At 38.5% G+C, this 19734-nt stretch overlaps 1 protein-coding gene across 1 annotated transcript; it reads left to right on the top strand.

Annotated features, from left to right (window-relative positions):
- The first annotated feature begins 11349 nt into the window (after window positions 1–11349).
- znf592 (zinc finger protein 592) lies at window positions 11350–19706 on the top strand. Its single transcript, XM_044357094.1, has 9 exons — window positions 11350–11513; window positions 11946–14206; window positions 14790–14968; window positions 15062–15235; window positions 15322–15481; window positions 16002–16262; window positions 16937–17040; window positions 17170–17311; window positions 17428–19706. The coding sequence occupies exons 2-9, from the start codon at window positions 11966–11968 to the stop codon at window positions 17905–17907; spliced, it is 3741 nt and encodes a 1246-aa protein (XP_044213029.1). The 5' UTR covers window positions 11350–11513; window positions 11946–11965; the 3' UTR covers window positions 17908–19706.
- The last annotated feature ends 28 nt before the right edge of the window (window positions 19707–19734 follow it).

Genomic DNA, 19734 nt, shown 5'->3' on the forward strand with positions numbered 1-19734 from the left:
TTTTAGCCTCTTGGGCCCCTGTTTTAGCCCCAAGGTGCATGTCATACATGCATATCTTTTATACTTGCTTTTGGTGTAAATGAGGGCCAGGCAGTGTGCAAGCAAGATCATATCCAACCCATCCCACCCTGGACACAGACTCTTTGAACTTCTTCCCTCAGGAAAAAGATCCACAAAAACCTCCACCAGCAGACACAGGAACAGCTTCTTGTTGTCCTACTGAACAGCTGAACTGTACTTTTATCAAACTGGACTTTACATCTCACATCCTTCGTTTAATCCCTGAACTTGTCACTTTATTTAATCAAACTGGCCTTAACATTGTACATTGCGTTGAACCTCCACTGTTACATGATTTAATTATTTACTGCACGTCACATTTAATTTTTGCACTGGTCACCATTTCTTGGTCCTTAGCACAGTCCGTATTTCCTTTGTACAGTCAGTATTTCGTTTTAAGTTTTATATCCCATTTCAAAACTATTATTATTCCATTCTGTAAATAGATTTTAAATTTCTCATTTAATTTTAGTAGTACTTTGTGTTTGTGGGAGCAAAAGCCAAGACACATCGTTGAATGCTGCATACTTAGCTAATAAACTGATTAGGGGATTCTGATACCTATCTACCTCTAGCAATATACCAAATACAATGTAAACAGCTGTTTAGCCATGACGCACAATAAACTGCATTCATCCCTGCAGCGTTTCAGGGGACATATACAGTAGTAGTAACATTAGCCATGGCACCACCTCTCGCCTGTAAGTCCGCATCCAGGGCTTGAATCGCTCATAAAAATGTTATGGCTAGTATACTAGCTAGTATACTCCTTTCCCTACTAGCTATGGCTAGTAGCCTGAACTTGAGAGGGAGTGAGGCAAGACAGTGTGCATGTTGTACTTGATTTTGAGGAGGAAGTGCTCCCAAAGAAAGTGACTCTGGGCTTTTTGAGCTACACCATAAGAGAGTACATACCAAAGCCAATGAGGTGTTACAACTGTCAAAGGTTTCGTCACACAGCCAAGACATGCAAAGGCAGAAGAAGATGTGCCAGATGTGGGGAAGATCATGAGTATGGGCAATGTGATCATGAGCAACCAAAATGTAAATGTGGTGGCAATCACAGTGTGTCTTATGGGGCATGTGAAGTGGTGAAAAGGAAAGGAGAGGAAATACAGCAGGTAAGAGTTCAGAGTAAGATTACATATTCAGAGGCTGTGAAGATGGTGAGTCAGAGAGGAGGAATTGTTGAGAGGAGCAGAACAGGTAAGGAGCCCATAAAAGAAGCAGATCAGGTAAGTGAGAGAAAAGTAAAGGTTGATTTAAAGAAGCTAGTCACTTTCATAGCAGGGGTAGTGAATGCTACAATGGAAGTTAATCCAAAACAGAGAGAATACAAATAATTGTGAAGGCAGCAGCTCATCATCTAGATATCAGTGGGCTGACTTGGGAAGATGTGCAACATTTATCAGAGAAGGTATTTCATTTAGAGAGGTGAGTATAGGAAATGAGTAAGAATATGTAACTGTAGAGGTATGGACAAGTGAGTGTAAGTTTGTAATTATTAATTATTATAATCCATTTAAAAGGCTAGATTTGAGTATGCTAACACAAGTTGATGGGATGGATGGTAATAGGGTGTTGGTATGTGGGGACTTTAATGCTCACAGTCGGTTATGGAGAGGAACACGAACAGATTCAAATGGTGAGGTTGTAATTGATGAATTATTAGAAGAGAAAAGCATGGTTTGTGTAAATGATGTGAGAGGGACTAGATTAGATGTGCACACAGGGAATGCTTCAGTATTAGATTTAACTTTAGTCACTAGGGAGTTAGCGGGAATATGTAAGTGGGAAGTATGAGCAGAATCAGGTAGTGATCATTTTCCAGTGTGGTGTAGGGTATTGCTAAAAAAAAATAAAGAAGAAACGGAAATATCAGGGAAGTGGGTATTTAGCAGTGCAAACTGGGAAATGTTTAAATATATATGTGGGAGAGAAATGGATAAAACAGACTAAAATGACGATATTGAGAAGATTGATAAAATGTTGAAAATAACATTACTAGAAGCTGCTAAACAGTCAATTTTGAAAAGTAAAGGAAGAATGAAGAGAAAGGCGGTTCCCTGGTGAACAGATGAATGTGGTAAAGTAGTGAAAGAGAGGAATAGAGCTCTCAGGTTATTAAGAAGAACTCATAATGTGCAGAATTTAATTAGATATTAGCAAGCACAAGCAATGGTTAGGAAAATTATACATAAAGCAAAAAGGCAAAGCTGGCAGACCTTTGCAATAAAATTGGAAGATCAACACCTGTAGGGGAGGTTTGGGGCATGATTAGGAACATTAGAGGAATCAGAAGGGAATGGCAGCATCCAGTACTGAAGATGGGGGTGGGAGCAGCAGTGTCTGATGAAGAGAAGGCAGAGATGTTAGCGAAGGCACTTACTCAAATCCATAGTTCTGATAATTTGACTGAGGAGGGTAAGAGAGGAAGGGAAATGACAAGATCAGCTCATCCTGGAATTCTTGAGAGAAGGGACAATAATAACAGTGTAATGGATGCTCCATTTACATTGGAAGAAATGAAGAGAGCAATAGTAAGGTCTGGACTAACATTTCCTGGGAAGTATGAAATCTGCTATGTCATGTTAAAACATTTAGGAGTTTTAGCATCTATCAAGCTGTTAGGTTTCTATAATAAAGTATGAGAAGTGGGAAAATTGCCAACAGGTTCGAAAGAGGCAGTGATTATTCCTATCAGGAAACCAGGGAAGGACCCATCAAATCCAATGAACTATAGGCCAATAGCACTCACATCACATGTAGGTAAGATAATGGAAAGAATGATTACAGAAAGATTAGGATTTTTCACTGAGAGCAGAAGAATTTTTTCACCTCATCAGAGTGGATTATTTAGGAGGGGTAAAGGAACTATTGACCCAATTATATGTCTGGAAACAGAGATTAAGAAAGCGCAAATTAATTAAGAATCTGTAGTGGCATTTTTTTTTTTGACATAGAAAAGGCATATGATATGGTTTGGTAGGAGTTAATGATCAAATGAAATATGATGGGAATAGTGGGAAGAGCATATAATTGAATTAAAGACTTTTTATTTGATAGATTTATTCAAGTAAGACTTGGGACAGCCTTGTCAGGAAGATATATGGTAGATAACGGTTCCCCTCAGGGCAGTGTTATTAGCCCACTACTCTTTTCCATTATGATAAATTATGTTTTTTCTCAAGTTCAGAGCGATATTGTTTGCTGATGATGAAGCTTTGTGGAAAAGAGGAAAGAATATAAATCATTTTATAAATAAAATACAAGAGGCAGTTAACATGGTAGAAAAATGTTGGGGGATTCAAGTTTTCAATTGAAAAAAACAAAACATTAATGTTCACTAAAAAGAGAGGTGTTGACACAGATAAAGATATATGGGCAAAGGATAGAGCAAGTGAAAGTCTTTAGATTTTTGGGTGTGTGGTGTAATGGAAAAAACACACTTTGTATCCTCTGCATCACACAAACAGTTATTGCATTTCTGATAAACTCATATTGTATAAGTGCTCATTATTTTTGACACTGGATCAGAGTAGGGAGTAGCCTCATCTTGGACATGCTACTATCCCTTTAAATTAGTTTGATAGCTTTGAAGACATCCAGCACTGCACCCCACTCACATTGAATGCAATTACGCTCTGTTGTGACTGTATGCTGATCCCTTGCAAGGTTTTTCATTAAAAGACAAAAAGACAACTTGGTCTTTGTCAGCTTTTTATTTTCAGATTTTCACCACAGTGGTTTGATGAAAAGCTCCAAGTGTAAAAAGATATTAAATGTGATTAGATCAGTGTTAGATTATGGATGTATTGTGTTAGATTATGATGTACAGCAGCAAAAACCTCATTAAAGAAGTTGGAGGTGGTGCAAGCTCAAGCTTTGAGACTTTGTCATGGTGCTTTCAAAACAACTTCATGTTGTGATGGGTGAAATGCCGCTGCACATCAGACACAAACAGTTAATGATTAACTACTGGGCAAATCTTCAAGGGCATTCTGATGATCGCCATCCAACAACAAAAGTACTTCTTCCATGTTGAGAGAGAGAAAGGGCCAAGCGGAAGTGTTTTGTGTGGAGCAGTGAAACAGCTGCTAGAGATATGTCATTAAATCAGAAAAGATATATCCCTACAGTGCCATTATCAGTAACACCACCCTGGTTGCCACCACCTCAGTGTCAATTGATTTCTATATTCTGGAAAAAGTGAAGGTACATAAAGGTTTTGGAAATATTTCCGCTTTGGTTGAAGATAGGTTACCAACATTATGTCAAACATTCGTCCCAGTATACACAGATGGATCCAAGGATCCTAACACAGGGAGCACAGGCTTTGTTTTGAGTATACCAACCTTACAAGTTTTTGTTAAAAGAAGAACATCAGATCATTTGTCAGCTTATACAGTCGAGATGACAGTAATTGCAACAGCATTACAGTGGATAGAAGAGTTACAAATTAAAAAGGTTATTCTTTGATTCATGTTCTGCTTAATGCCATTACAGTCTTTTACATCTCACAGTAGGCAGGATATAGTTAATGAGATAAATTAAACTCTGTACAGTTTTAAAAATATGAATATTTTGACAACATTTATGTAGGTACCAGCACACAGAGGGATTAAGGGCAATGCTATTGGGGATGCATTAGCAAAACAGGCACTGAAACACAAGGAGATCATGGACATGTCTCTCAGTAAATCTGAATTTTGATTTTGTTTATAGGGGTAGATAATTCTGGTTCACACTCCAACATAGTGGGTGGCGGAGGAGAAGGCCACAAATTGGCCTCTCATAATCGGCAGAAAATGTTAATTTCGGGCCTATGCTGATATTTCATTTTAGAGCTTATATCAGCTGATACCGATGACGTTTGGTCTTTTAATCTATTCATTTCTCATAATCATGATAAGACTCATTAATTTATATTTCACAATAGAGAGTCATTAGAACATAAAAGAATAAAAGAGTAAAAGTAAAGATAGTAGGCTTTGCTGGTTCAACACTTGGATCACCCAAGAATAACAACACAATAAAGTATTTCTAAAGATAAGCATGTACATATTCAAAGGATATTGCACCCTGGTAGATAAGTCATTTCTCAACTTCTCTTTTATCACAAAGTGAACAAAGCCTGGCCTCCCTGGGGAGCCTGCTCTGCCTGTGACGGCCTGTTTCTATGGCCAGGCTGTGTCCACTCAGTCTGTACATTGTCAGCATTTTCCTTAGTTTTCTATCAGGTCGATCTGTATTTTTCTTTTGATGGTAAATTATGTTACGACCCTCTAAAAATAGCTCATCCACAGAAGGCCCAACATAATTAAAGAGTCAGGATAGTTTATGTGGTGTATTTTCATTAAATGTCATTGGTGTGCTTAAAGACAATATTAAGCTATGCAGATTGATTTTATAAGTTTATAAGCAATAAGGGCTAGTGGGATACAATTTGTATTGGTGTAGTTATAACCTCATGAACCATATTTAACCACACTGTACGTATAGAGTCACGGTAGAAGAATCACAAATCATATACTGGAGAAATTTGAGTGTGTTTGTATTACATGTCATGTTGCTTGGGTCTGCATTAAATTCTTCACCTTTTAGAAAAATACCCTCTGGAAGAGATCAAGAAATAAGGGTGTAAAATGACTAAGAATAACTTATAAAATAAAAGGCCAGAAGACAACTGGACAATAATGGTGTAAAGTGATTCCCAATACTTATATATAAAAAATTGGATACAATCAGGAAGAATTATGTGGGCCGGGATATGCCCACAAACAGCTCAAAACATGGTCTGAAGAGTTTTTGCCAACAACAAGTGACGAGAAAAAAAGTAACATAATAATTGGTCAAAAATTAGGGAGGGTGGATGATAAGGTGTGGCCTAAGCTGACCCAAGGACATAAAAACAGATGCCCCAAAGGAAAACCTTTGGAGCGATTTGGTTCTTTGTAAAAAGTGCTATTTTGCTCTCCTTTTATTCGCCGGCAATAAAAGAACACTTTGCTGTTTGGACCTCTGACTCCCTTTTTATCAAGAGAGAGTTTTTTGCTCTGATACATTTTTCTGCAACAATTCGACACAACATTTACCATAATTAAACCAATTTATTAACAAAAACAACAAAAATTAACAAAAGCTGGTGAGCTGGCCAAAAAGAACAAAAAGAAGAGAAGACACCCAGACCAACCCACAAAGGGTCGTAGGATCTGGGCTCTTCCCTCTAACCTAAATCCACATAAAAACCAAACCTAACAGAAATAAAGCCACGAAAACAGGACTACCGGACCTGCCAAACAAACCAAAAAGTAACAAAGGCAAAGCTAAAGCATTGCAAATACACACAAGGACAATCAACTGCTGCCAAGGCTGGAAAGTGGAGAAGAGAGAGTGTAAGCCACATTCCTGCCCACTTTATAGGTTCTCCCTCAATCACCAGATCAGGGCCACCTGGGAGAATGCCCAACACATGGTAAACAGAATATCACAGGTTATACATATCCCATCCAGCAAGGGGGGAGTATGTAACAATGGTGTAAAAAGCCCTTGCTTTCTCCTTCAGCTCATTCACAGCAATGCCAAAATGTCCAGTGGAACTGATATTCAAGCCTAGATATGTATAATGTTTTGTATGCTCAATTTCTATATATCCTTATGTGAATTTATTTTTCTGAGAGTTGGATCTTTTTTGGAAAGTCAATATTTTGATTATTGATTATTATTTCTGAATGAGCCACTGCATTATCCCCAAAAAGTAAAGGAGGGAGTAATCACAAAACTCAGCTTGAATAACTCATAATCTTATGGCCTGTATTTACTGTATTCAGGAAGAATAAATTGTCAGTTGCACATTCACTCACTTGAAAGGCAAAAATGTCTGCGATCAGATCCCCAAAAACAAATGCTGACCCTTCTTTGGTGTAGTTGAGAAATGTCTAAAATCATGAGACAAAGACGAAACATGGGTTATATTATTTCAAACAGTTCTTTGTTCTCTTAATCTATTCATTTATCGCATTCATTCATGGTAACAAGCATACCTCCACAAAAGGAAGGTTGTCCAAGCCATATCCATTGACATGGTTTGCACTTTTGTTGCTTTATATCATTGGTTTCTGCTGCCCCCCCCCCCCCCCCCCCCCCCCCCCCCCCCCCAAAAAAAAAAAACAGAAACATGGTTCACTTCTATGCAGCAGCCTTTGGAAAAGCAGCTTTAACTTTAACAACCAGGAATGCCAAATGACCAACAAGCTGTGTTTCTGTTTCTATGTCCTCTCTCTGTGAGATAAAACAATCTCAAAATAAGTCCACAGAGTCCTCACAGTTTATCTTGAAGAAGAGGAAAATCCTCCTAGACCCCCCTGTCAAATGGTGTGCTGTAAAATACACTGGGGGAAAAAACTAAACTCTTCCCTCTATGAAATCTTATCATTAATTAACAGGCATGTTACATACTGCTCTGATCTTTCAGGGAGTACAGAATAGGAAGACAAAAGTGTTTCAATGCGTAAGATATTATGTAATCAACAATGAAGCAACAATCAGATATGATGTTGACCACATTCATCATTTATGAAATTATTACAGGGACACATGATGTGTTTTCCAGATATGAAGTCACTGGAAATGATAAAGCTGAAAAACTGATATTTAATAACACCAGGAAATACTAGTGGATTAATCATCAATGAGTTTATCTGTAGGCTACTCTCAGACTTAAAGTAAGTTATAAATAGTCATATTGTTCCTTTTTATAAAGACTTCCAAATAAAGATTTTCTCAGAGGCATGTGAACATGATGAATAAGACTTTTATTTATTTATTTATTTTTATTATTTTCTTTTCTGCCTATTTCTATCTTGAGAAAAACAAAATGACTATGAGTCGTAACTTATGAATGTTGTTAGGTTTGTGGCATTTTCAAACAGGCTACAATAAAAGCAGCTAAATATACGCTTAGAAGAGAAATAATAATTAGAGTGAATGTAGCGCATATTATTCCTGTAAAGGGGCCCAAAGAAAACTGCTGTATGTGGAGTTAAATTCTACTGTGTATGCCATCAAAGGCCTTCATAGGTCTTTTAGTGGGGAAAAGACAGCAATGTCAAATTGTCTCTTATTTTTATGACAACATCTCATCTCTTTATGCAATTGTTTTGTAGAAAAAGTACATTGAGTATTCACTGCAGAATTAGATATCCTCCAAATCAGTTAGAGCTTTTATCTGGTCCATTAAATATATTGCAGTGCAAGCTGTACTTCACTTTCACGGTGATGATTCATGAGTGGTTTTATTGGTCACAATTTGCTCGCTGCTGTTCAAATTTGATCTTGTCACACACACACCCAAAAAAAATCTCTGATTCCTTTTTAAAATGGAGTTGGCCCATGGTTCATAACACTCAATGGGGTCTCAGTCTGTCAGGGTGACGATGCTAAACATTAATTCTTATTAAAAAGTTCAGGCTATTTGTGTTAACTAATATTTCACAAGACCTTGCAGACCCTAAAAGCCGTTAGTGGAGGTTTATGACCTAACAGATTTTGTTGCATAACATTAAATGCATTGGTTCAGTAGCCCAAAGTCGTTCTTGTTTTGCACACCATCAACTCATTTGCCATCAGAATTAATTTGACTATTTAGATGTGGCAGTCATAGCTATAACTGAGAAACAGACTTGTTTAAGGAAGACTTTGGTTTATGCAATAGAAAAGATAATAATAATTTATGAAAATTGAATGTATGGAATATTCAGTGGTGGAAAAGTACATTTACTCAAGTAATGTACTTAAGTACCATTTTGAGGTACTTGTACTTTACTTGAGTATTTCTATTTTATGCTACTTCATACTTTAACTTCATTACATTTCAGGGGGAAATATTGTACTTTCTACTCCACTACATTTATCTGATAGCTCTTGTTACTTTTCAGATGAAGATTTGACAGAGTGAATAATATAACAAATGTTTAAAATACAACATATTGTTAAAGATTAAACCAGTTTCAAATTTCAAAAGACTGAAAACACCATTAATCATCTCAGGACCCCTCAGATGTATCTTGTGACCCTTTGGAGGGGCCTGACCCCTAGGTTGAGAAACACTGGACTAAAATATTTCAACATTCTGTGTGTTTGCTGCTGTCTTATTTAAGTAAACATTATTCTTTATTCACAGACTAACACATTAGAACCTAAATATAAATAAATAAATGATAAATAGAAAATAGCTTCACAAATGTTGTTTGTTTCATTTCTTCAATTACACTGACTTGCTGAAATCATTCACTCACTGTATACAAAGCATAGACTATACAGTCACTGACAGTCCACATCAATATCAGATATTGTTATATTGTTGCTTCTATTAAGTTTCTGCTGCTCTTTTTTAAAATTTTCATCTGATAAGAAAGTGATTCAGGCCTCTGTGCGTGAGTATGTGTGTGTGCATTTAACAGGAATTGGTGTCACTTCAGCCTGACTAGCGGGAAACGAAGAGTCATGAGTAATAACGCCCTCAATTTTGTCTTACAGGACATTAAAATGAAAAACTACCTCCTTCCCTGCAAAATTTAAGTTGTGTACAAACTTTAAGGCTCCAATGGTTGCCGGAAGCTGAACTTGCCCCCACTCCCAAAATGAGAGTATCACCATAAATGCCAAAACTGATGGGGAACTTTGGCAGTCCTTGTTGAGTCATGGTCAAAAATTTCAAACAGCATGATTGGAGAGTTGTTTATGGGGAGCAAAGTGTAAAAAGTATTGAGAAACCGTTTCATTGTGAATGTAACCAGATTCAGTTAATGATTTAATGTGGATAGTCCACTCCACTATACTACCTGCAAGGAAATTATTTGTAATAATAGATAAAACAATGACTCACGTTTCTTTGTAATGCCCTGTGATTTATAACATATCCAGGCTGCTAACAAGAACAAACCGTGGAGCTGATGCCTGATGTCCTTGATTTCTATCTGATTATGAATTGATGATCAACTAAGCACTTCTGCCACTGACAATGGATTGCTCCATTAAGCAGTACACACAAACAAACACATATGTGGCTGAAGAAAATTGGCCAAATTTTACTGTTGAAGTTGACATAAATCCTAATTTTAAGGCATTTTAATTGAGCACACTATATTAATGTATTTCACTATATTTGCACCCCCAGCACCTTGACTTGTTTGATTACTGAGATAAAACCATAGATATGTGTGTGTATACATGTGTATATATCTATGACATAAAACGCTTACAAGTCATGTGAATGTTTCCCATTCCATTCCACATAACCTGAACATGAGCATGAGCATTAGTGTAAGCCTGGTTAAGTCTAGCGTTCAGTCATTTAGATCGTACATTCAGTGCAGCAGAGTCATGCTATAAGATTACAAATGATAATAAAACAATAAAAAAAAAACAATAGTAGTAAAATAGATGAGACATGTTGGACGTGAAACAATACGTCAATAATTAAATAAAGCCCTTTCTAAAAAGATAAGATTTTAGATAGATAAGACTGAGAATTGATTTAAAAGATGACATGTGACTGCTGAGTTCACTGTGCACTCTGTCCTGTCACATCACCATCTCCATCCACACTCACCCCCCCCCCCCCCCCCCCCCCCCCACCCTCAAAAAAATCCACAAAAACCTCCAGCAGCAGACACAGGAACAGCTTCTTGTTGTCCTACTGAACAGCTGAACTGTACTTTTATCAAACTGGACTTTACATCTCACATCCTTCGTTTAATCCCTGAACTTGTCACTTAATTTAATCAACCTGGATTGTACATTACAGTCAACCTCCAGTGTTACATGATTAAATTATTTTATGTCACGTTTGATTTTTGCACTGGTAACCATTTTTTGGTCCATAGCACAGTCCATATTTCCTTTGTACAGTCAATATTTCGTTTCAAGTTTTATATCCCAATTCAAAACTATTATTATTCCATTCTACAAAGAGATTTAATTTTTTTCTTTTAATTTTTAATTTTAAACTTTGTTTATTTTGCATTTGTGGGAGCAAAAACAAAGACACATCTTTGAATGCTGCATGCTTTGCTAATAAAGTGACTCTGAGTTTCTGATACCTATCTACCTCTAGCAATATACCAAATACAATGTAAACGATTGTGTATTTTACCAATGAGCCATGACGCACAATAAACTGCTTTAATCCCTGCAGAGTGTCAGGGGACATATACAGTAGTAGTAATGTCAGCTATGGCGCCGCCTCTCGCCTGTAAGACCGCATCCAGGGCTTGAATTACTCATGTTCAAGGAAAAGGAAAACGAAGTTAAGGCTAGTAGCTAGTAGCCTGTAACTTAGCTATGAAGCCCTGCAACAGCTAGCTTCAGTATAGCTGGCGAACACTCAGCGCCTGCAACTAACTTTGCTATATAATTTATTAGAGCTGTTAAACATAACTGCGGAGCAAATGGTGAGCCGAATGGTGCATCAATATGTGACGAGTTGGGATTGCTTGACTATGATTTATGCGCTAGCGTTTTGCTATGCTACATTGCTAAATAGCAAAGCTAACGTCAAACCCTGTAGTTAAATTGGGCCTTTTAAGGATTTGATATGTGGTAAGGCTAGGACCATAATAGTCTGTATGAAATGTTAATATGCTTGTGGTGTGTTTAATGTGTGCTTTGCTTCAAAATAGTAGACAAATAGCAAAAGTCGTTACGGTTTAGCTTGCTAGCTAGAGCTAACGTTAGCATAGAGAATGCTACCCAGCTGTTATAGTTATTATCCACTTTGTAAAACAACTCTTTTTAAGCTGTCAACAGTTCCTACAGCTCTCCCTGCTGTGACCACTGTGCAAATGTAAAGATAAGATAAGCTATCTCTGTATGTGTTTCTGCAGGTTTATGAGACTGTGCAGCCATGGGTGACATGAAAACCCCAGATTTTGATGATCTTTTGGCTGCTTTTGACATCCCAGATGCCACGGGGTTGGATGCTAAAGAGCCCACCCAGGAAAGTCATGAGGAGACAGAGAGTCATCTGAAACACACAGGGATATGTCTGGATGACAGCTTATTGAGTAGCCAAGCTGTCACTACAGCAGATATCCCTGCTGTAAGTGTTATTGTGAAAAACACAAGTCGCCAGGAGTCATTGGAAGGTTTCGGTGATGGGCTTCACTCAGGTCCAGAATTGCAAAATGGATTCAGGGGACAAGGGACTTCCATTGACTCTGATGAGACAACTAACACTGGCTTTTCCAAATCATTTGTCTCTGCTTTGAATGGGGAGAGCTCAAGAGAGCTTCTTGGAAAAGCACCTATTCAGCACAAGCCTGATGGAACACCAATATTTTCCCAGTCACTTTCTCATTTTAGTCCTATCTCCAGTCCTGAGTCTGAAGACACACAGTGTAGTAGAGATGAAATGCATGCAAAGCAAGAGAGACCCTGTTTCCCAGAAGCTTCAGTTTTGGTGGAACCTTCAATCCCAGACAGTCCAAAAAAACTGGACCTCAGCATGTTTGATGAATGTCCAAAGGACTCTAATACTCCTAAGAACACTCAAAGGAGCAGAGCAGAAAGTGCTAGCAGTGAGGAGCCATCTGACATTTGTGTCAGTAATGAAACTGATAAAACATCTAGAGCACACTGTGCCCTTCCCCCACCACGTGGTAACCAGAACTTGATTGAGACCAACTACAATTCAGGAACCCCAGTGGATGTTCCCACCTCTTATCCACATGTCAATTCTCAGACATCTAAATTATCCTCTTGCCTTGAGGCTCTGGTGGCTTTGAATGCTAGAAAAGATCCCAGCGAGCAGACTAACCCCAGAGAGTCATCAGCCGTTCCGAATGACTGCATGAAATACAGCCCCAAGGTGCCTATCTCCCCACGAAGTCCCAGAAGTCCACTTGAAGCTGTGAGACGGCTGATGAAACCATCTGACAGCCCTGTAAGCATCTGCAGTGATAGCAGTGGCAAAGCATCCCCTGCTGTCGCATCTGGATCACCCCCTGCCATACCAAGGGTCAGAATTAAAACCATCAAAACCACATCTGGGCAGATCAAGCGCACTGTCACCAGTGTGCTGCCCGATTCAGAAACAGATGAAGTTCATTCTGCCTACGAATCCTCTCCATCGCAGAGTATGATGAGTGAAGATTCTTATTGCAATATGTCACCTCATCAGTCTCAAAGTGCAGCTCTAGAGAGCACAGTTGGATTGCAGACTAAAGGAACCCCAGTTAGTACATCATCACCAAAACTTTTACACAACAAATCGGAGGCAAACTCCAGAAGGTCAGGCATGATGGAGTCTGCAACAATTTTCCATAATACTAGTGGTCCTGTCAAAAGATCTAGTGCACATCAGGGGCAGAAACCAAAGAGAGTATCAGCTACAGCAGGCCATACAACTAGCACAAACTTCCTTCCCAAAGCAATGCACTTAGCTAGTCTGAATCTTGTCCCTCACAGTGTTGCTGCCTCAGTAACTGCACGGTCCACCTCTCATCAACAGAGCCAGCACACGCTCTCCTCAACAGTGTACAGCACTGTCCCACTGGTGCATCAGGTCAAAACAGCCAACCCTTGCCCGCGAACCTCTATTCCCAACACAGCAGCAGGAACCTTAAACAGGCTATTGAACAACACCAACCCTGTGCCTACATATGTGCCCAACCTGAACCCCCCTCCGGAGAGCAATATCAAACTTCCACCACGCGGGTACTGCTGCCTAGAGTGCGGGGACTCCTTCGGGGTAGAGAGGAGTCTTGCGTATCATTACAGCAGGAGGAGCGTTCACATTGAAGTAGGATGTACGCACTGCGCAAAGACGATGGTGTTCTTCAACAAGTGTGCGTTGTTGGCACATGCACGGGAGCACAAGAACAATGGCATGGTGATGCAGTGCACGCAGCTCCATATGAAACCCATAGCAGAGGAACACATGTTTGTACCTCTGAGTGCTGATCCAGTCAAAGGGGACTCTTATGCTACACCAGCACCCTCACCTAAAAATCAACCCGTCATGCCCCTGTATCCAGACAACGTCATCCGCCACAGACTTCGTTGCCTGGAGTGTAACAAGCAGTTATCTGACTACAGAGCACTTGCAGGCCATTACCAGAGGCTGTCTGAAGATATTGAAGGATTAGTGAGTTGATGTTTTATTGAAATAGTAAAATATAAGGCTTGCAATATTCTTTATTTTTGTGATTGTCAACAAATCCCATGAAAAGACCATGACCAACAGTACTTTAGTCTGTCTCTCTATATGTTACGACTTCCACAGCCTATCTGTAGTATTCAGCATCAAGTCTATTTGTTCCTACTGAAGAAATCATTCTAACAGATTAGTTTTGCTAAATATAGTGCTTTTTGGGGGACTATTTTCAGCCGATGATTGTGTGTTTTTACAGCAGCACAACAGCGTATGTGGGATTGACTCAAAATAAACTACAGTAGACATGGTCATTTAATGAAGGAGCATGTCAGCCAGTTTGCACGGTGTGACTCACTGATGTGTTTTTAATAGTTGTTGGAAAATAATGGAGCTCTGTGGCACAGATTATTAAGCTACATGAGTCTTCGGTCACACCGGCAGTACTTGGTTGTTTATGGTCATTTAATAGAAATTTTTAAATGTCACCAGACTTATCGTTTCCAGGCTCTGTGACCAGTATTGTTCATGTCTTATTATCTTTTTTATACTTTTCTCTCATGTTCTTTTATTACAGATGTGTAAGGTTTGCTCAATGTTGCTACCCAATAAGTGCAGCTTCAGAGCTCACCAACGCATTCACACACACAAGTCCCCTTACTGCTGTCCCGAGTGTGGTGCCCTGAGTCGCTCGGCTGACATACAGAAGCATGTCAAGGAAAACTGTCTGCACTATGCACGCAAAGCATGGTACAAGTAAGTGACCGTGCATGAAAAGCAGGTCTTATTAAAAAAGTATGAGTGGTGTACAGTGACAGTAAAGTGGCATTATGCTTCCTTTTCCTCCAGGTGTCTTCACTGTGATATGGTTTTCAAGACCATTCAAGGACAAAAGACTCACATCGAGGAGAAACATTGTGAGGTCTTGTACAAGTGCTCCATCTGTCCAGTTGCCTCCAAGACCTCAGACAGCTGTGAAGTTCATCTGAAAAATAAACACAATTCTAGCAAAGTGTCCCCTCAGTAAGTGAACATCTTGTGACCTGACTGTTAAAAGTTGCACATTTCTTTTTACAGTCCATTCTAACCATCATCTCTTTGTATTGCAGGTTAATCTTTAAGTGTTCATGTGAGAAAATCTTCAAGAAAAAACAGTTACTGTTTCAGCATTTCCACCAGGACGCCAACAAGCGTGTTGTGTGTATATTCAAGTGTCCAGAATGCAACTCAGTCTTTCCGCAAAAGCAGCTGTTAATGCAACACTTCAAGGTTTGCCCTGATTATATTTTTCCTCTAGAGAGATCTTTAGTATATTTGTCAGCTCAATATAAACTCCCTGCAAGTAATCTCTTGCATCCCTGCATGTATTTGTGGGTTGGATTTCATGTCTGAAGAGTTTAAACATGTATCCACATATTTGTTTAGCTATTTCATACTTGAACCTTGCATAATGAAAACAAATAGCAGCTGCCTGGTGATTTCCATAATTTCTGTGAAAACTATGTTAAAACTGTGCAAGAAAGTGATATTTCATTTTGATTAAACTTGTTCATTATTAGCTCAGCTACAGTTAATGTTAGTTAATATGCAATACCAAGCACATGATGCAGAAAAATCAACATGGTAAATTATGAAGTTACTTAGTCCAGCAACACTGTCAGTCTTGTTTCACTACACAGGCAAAAGAATAGTCAGATATCATCTGTATTAAATCATATGTTTAAAGACAATAGTATTTTTATGTTTTATCACTTTTCATGATTTTTGCCATGTATTTTCTGTTTTGTAGAGCGTCCATGGAGGAGACATGAGACCGGAGGCAGAGAAGAACAGTAATCAAACAGTCAAGAGTGATTGGTACCAGGATGCTCATTCCGTCCAACAACAGAAGGGTCACAACCCTGTTAAACACACAGATAGTCCCAGAAAAAAGGCCGAGCAGGACAGCAAACCTCGTGTGAAGCCAACCGGCTGGACATGTGGGGAGTGTCTCCAGTGGTTCCCTGAACGAGACTCTTATGTTTCCCACGTGAAGACCAACCACGGAAAGGTGAGGGATCTTTTAATTCCCCATGCTGAAATGAGTTTGTGTTGAACCCAAACATTGAATTGCTGCTGCTCACTCAAATACATTTCTTGGCTCCCTTTCTCTTTTATTACGAGGATATAGAGTAGTGTTGGGCAGGAGAACTACAATAGATAAGATAACACTTTATTGAGTCCTGTGGAGAAAATTCACGTTTTACAGTAGCTGAGTGAGAGTGAAATAAAAGAACCAAAAAAAAATAAGAACAAAGTCCCAATTTTCTTAATACATACTTTTCTTTCAGCCTGCCTGAAAGCTATAGTAACATTTAACAGACTGAGTTTTCGTGGTTCTTCTGAGTAGTCACCCTGGTTGAAAACACTTTAGCCAACTACTGTCCTTTCAGCGCATTGTGTGCTGTGCTGCTGTAATGACAGTAAAAACGGTAAAAGATGATGAATGATTTACTGTTCCATTTGAGGGCTAGGCGGCTTGGTTATATAATAATAAATAATAGTTCTAAGTGCATAAATACTAAACTGACTAGACTTAATGGCTACCTCATACCCCAAGTTAGTAAGTGCAATATAAGTTATATTAGCGTGTTGGAAGATATCCTTGTGATTTGTCATGGTTGTATAGTCACTCCGCTCAATTCTGTTTTTAATGTAACTTTTTTTTTTCAACTGTAAATGAAGAGGTATCCCTGTCGACAATGTGAGCAGTCTTTCAACTCTACAACCAGTTTAAGAAGACATATTCGCAATGACCACGATGGAAAAAAGAAAATTTACACTTGTTGGTAAGATTTGTATGTTTGAAAATTAAGAAATTGCCATTAAATCATTAAATTTCAGTTCATTATTGGCAACTGTATTTTATTGATTTATTTATTAATTAATTTATTTATTTATTTATTTTTACCCTTAAGGTATTGCACAGATACAAAGACAATATTCAGGACGAGTGTGATGTTGAAGAACCACATTAGTCTTATGCATGGAATCAAAAATCCTGACCTGGGCCAAATGCCAAAAACATCCATCCAGGAGTGCAAAACGGCTTCGGGCAAGGTACGTATTCAGTATTTCTTAACATAAATAACAAACTAATAACTGCAGGTACAAATGCAAATGTTACAAATCCTATTGGACATCATTTTAAGATGTGTGACTTTTTTGATTCGCAGGGGCTCATATTACGAAAACCTGCCATGGGCACACAGGAGGAGGGGCAGGATCGTGCTGGCAGTCTAGAGGCTCCTTCAGCAAAGCGACTGAAAACTCAGTTCCGCTGTTCAAAGTGTGGTTTCATCACAGACGACGATACGCAGTTCCAGCAGCATATACCTCAGCATAAAACTGACGAAAACACTCCTCAGTGCCTTCACTGCGGCCTGTGTTTCACATCCGTGCTGTCTCTCAACAGACATCTTTTCATCGTACACAAAGTCAAAGATCCCGAGGAAGAAGAGAAAGGAGAGGTTAGAGATAAGAAGCAGCCAGTTAGATCAGCAGAGACCGACGAGGTAAATGACTTGTTACCGGAGCTAAATGAAACTCAGTCCTCACAGGCAGGGGAGCCAACAAGTCTGCAGTGTGACAAGACCGCGGAGTGTAATTTAAAACTGAGCACTCACTCTCAGACACAGACGGTCTCTCTACGGTAGTGAGAGCCACCTCGACACACCTTTTGAAGCTGCTTTCATAGCTTCAGTGTTCATGTGAAAGAAATAAACAACGCTCGATGTTCTGCATGGAGGTGGTACAAAGTCATTGGGCTTTTTATTTTTTAAATTCCTCCTAAGATATTCAGAGGCAGTGCAGCACATTCAAACGGTTTCATAAAGAACATTATTTTCATAAATAAGAGGACTTATTGATAATCATTTTTCAACTATTTTTATTTAACTTTGCATGTTGGCAATATATTCCTCTTGCCTTTCAGACAGCAACATATTACAGCTTTTATTTTTTGGTCTTTTTTTTTGAAAAAACAAATGTTCCATCCACCCCGACAGGAGACTGAGGAATGTCTGTTAGTTTTTAGGTCTGGCAGTGATTGATGTCACAGTGAAGTGGTGGATTTTCTCCTTTGTAATCAACAGCAATTTCAATTGCTTAAATATTGTCTGAAGTATTTAATGCTACACACTATTACCTGGATGTGATCCAGGTTACTGTTTATTATGACATGACAGTGTTGCAATTAATTTGCAGTACAAAGCTAGAATTTTAGTCGCCATTTATTGCAAAACATAGTATAGTTCAATATTCATTTAGAAGCAGTACCTCTGCATTCATACTAAACAGTTAATCTAAAAGGTGAGAGAAAATACAGGCTTGGAGTTGCCTTGCTAAGCAAAGCCTAGTGAAGTTAGGCTACCGTATATGCAAGAACAAGATGCTTTTGATTATACAAGCATTCTGAAATGCTTTTGTTTTCAAGTATATTGAACTGAAATGTTTGATTTGTGGGTACATGTGTTGTCCCAGATCTGGCCTTTTTTTTTTTTTTTTTTTTTTACACGTTTTGTTTCTTTTTTCTTGAATGAGTGTTCAGTGAAAAGGAGGGTTATCGGATGTATGGTTCAGCAGTATTGAAAATACCTCAAATTGCCAGAAGTGTATTTTTCAGGCAAGTGAACGGTCAATGTTATGTCAAATCAGGGTACATTGTTTTGGGTAATCCAGATCAGGTGTGAAAGTGACGTTTGATGGCGTATTGGAGTCAACATTTTATAAACCGGGACCTGTTAACATTATATTTCTCATAATAATAATAATAATAATAATAATAATAATAATTATATGAGTAAGATGGAGGAATTTGTTAAATGCATGATCACTTAAGAGCTCACAATGATGGATAGCTATTGTTGGCAGGTTCTGATTTGTAAAGCTGCACTTCTTGTTTTGTATTGAATACATGACAGTACCTACCTCCGTGGTAAAAGGCAGTGATGAATAATTAGTGTTGAAATGTTGAAAGGCTTTGAGGAGTTGCAGATAATCTCAGTGCAATGTAAAATTAGTTTATAAAATGTGTATTATCCCACATTATTCAATTTTATAAATTATTTTGGGAATGATATTAAGGCTATATGGTCATATTGACTTAACTGGCAAGTGAACTTTACTATGTAAGTGCTATGTGAGTTCTTTTCTTTCTCTGTAATCTTGAGTTCTTAAATCACCATACTGCAGCTGTTTGTCTGCAGAGGCTGAAAAGAATGACTTGTTCACGACTTGTTCTTTTGTAGTGCTTGTTGAAAGACATTTGTACTTTTGATACTGTGTACAGCGAGGACTCGTGTAGGAAAGTAACCTGTGTACATACAGTAGCCAATGAACCCTGGATTCACAGCATTTCTTAAGCCATTACATCTATTCAGCATGCAGTGGCCCATGTGCCTTGCTGTTATGTTTACTTAAAGTACTTACAAATAAATTGGTGCATTTAATTATATTTCTGCTTTGTCTTTTTGTCTTTTTTT

The sequence above is a fragment of the Thunnus albacares genome, chromosome 7 (assembly GCF_914725855.1).
Source record: "Thunnus albacares chromosome 7, fThuAlb1.1, whole genome shotgun sequence".
In the NCBI taxonomy this organism is placed as follows: domain Eukaryota; kingdom Metazoa; phylum Chordata; class Actinopteri; order Scombriformes; family Scombridae; genus Thunnus; species Thunnus albacares.